A 936-nucleotide genomic window follows, 5' to 3' on the forward strand; every position below is an offset into this window, starting at 1 on the left:
TGGCTCCTATTGACCGGCGCATAATTCCACCTTCGAAAGATATCTGCGAATATGGAGACTGATTGTATGTCGGGATTTCTGTGCTGGCGAGGGAGTTTACGGTAGCGTTGGATGGCTGTGCTGCTTGCTCTTCCCACTGCCGAGCGATTTTGCCGGCCTCTTTCAACCGGTCGTGATTGTCGCATATCATCAATCTGGCTGCAATCTTGAAGTTTGTCGCCCAGGTTTCCGGCTTTGGTTCCGACAAGTCCAGCTCCAGATGTGCGGTGACCCGCTTGGTGAAGTCAATCCGGACATACACCTCCGTGTGACAAGGACGCGAGTGAGAGGGATGCACAAGAGAGACATGATGGGAAGCTGGAGCAGTCAGTCTCGAAGCTGATGTTGACCGGAGGATGCAGCAGCAGGGGAAATGTCTCATTTATATCCAATCCATTATCTATCCGGGGCAGGCGTCAGGGAACTTGGGAAACACAAGAACTCCTCTGCATTTCGTAGGAGCGCACAGCTCCTTGGGACCGTGTCTGTAGGCCCTAAGAGCAATCGCTATATTCCTAGGAACTCGCTCGCTCCTGTGAACCTCGTGTGTACTATAAGGTGGGCGGACTATACCCNAGGCCTCCCATTTCTATGCTCTGTTTCCAGTTTAGAAACGTTCATTAACTTGATGTTGACCCCAGAGAATCCGGCCCGTGCGTCTACTTATATCTGCAGCCCCTAACCTTGATTTTCTCCAACCATCATGATACTACTTGAGTTTCCCAACGAGATTCTCTGCTGTATCGCTGAAAACCTCCCCCGAGCCCGCGACATATTGTCGTTTGCCGTGGTCAACAAAGGCACGAAGGACCTGCTGCTCTCGNCCCTTTACAAATTTAATATTCAAAGGCAAAACAGCTCGGCATTATGCTGGGCGGCCGAACATGGCAAGACGCA

At 51.4% G+C, this 936-nt stretch overlaps 1 protein-coding gene across 1 annotated transcript in view; it reads left to right on the forward strand.

Annotated features, from left to right (window-relative positions):
• The first annotated feature begins 540 nt into the window (after nt 1-540).
• ASPSYDRAFT_138014 (uncharacterized protein) overlaps nt 541-936 on the forward strand; it is an 888-nt gene continuing 492 nt past the window's right edge. The window contains exons 1-2 of the mRNA XM_040840815.1: nt 541-597; nt 681-936. The exon at nt 681-936 is cut by the window's right edge and continues 492 nt beyond it. Of these exons, the coding sequence (XP_040695958.1) occupies nt 743-936 (194 nt within the window). The 5' untranslated portion in view covers nt 541-597; nt 681-742. The remainder of the gene's footprint in view (nt 598-680) is intronic.

Source organism: Aspergillus sydowii, assembly GCF_001890705.1.
Source record: "Aspergillus sydowii CBS 593.65 unplaced genomic scaffold ASPSYscaffold_23, whole genome shotgun sequence".
In the NCBI taxonomy this organism is placed as follows: Eukaryota; Fungi; Ascomycota; class Eurotiomycetes; order Eurotiales; family Aspergillaceae; genus Aspergillus; species Aspergillus sydowii.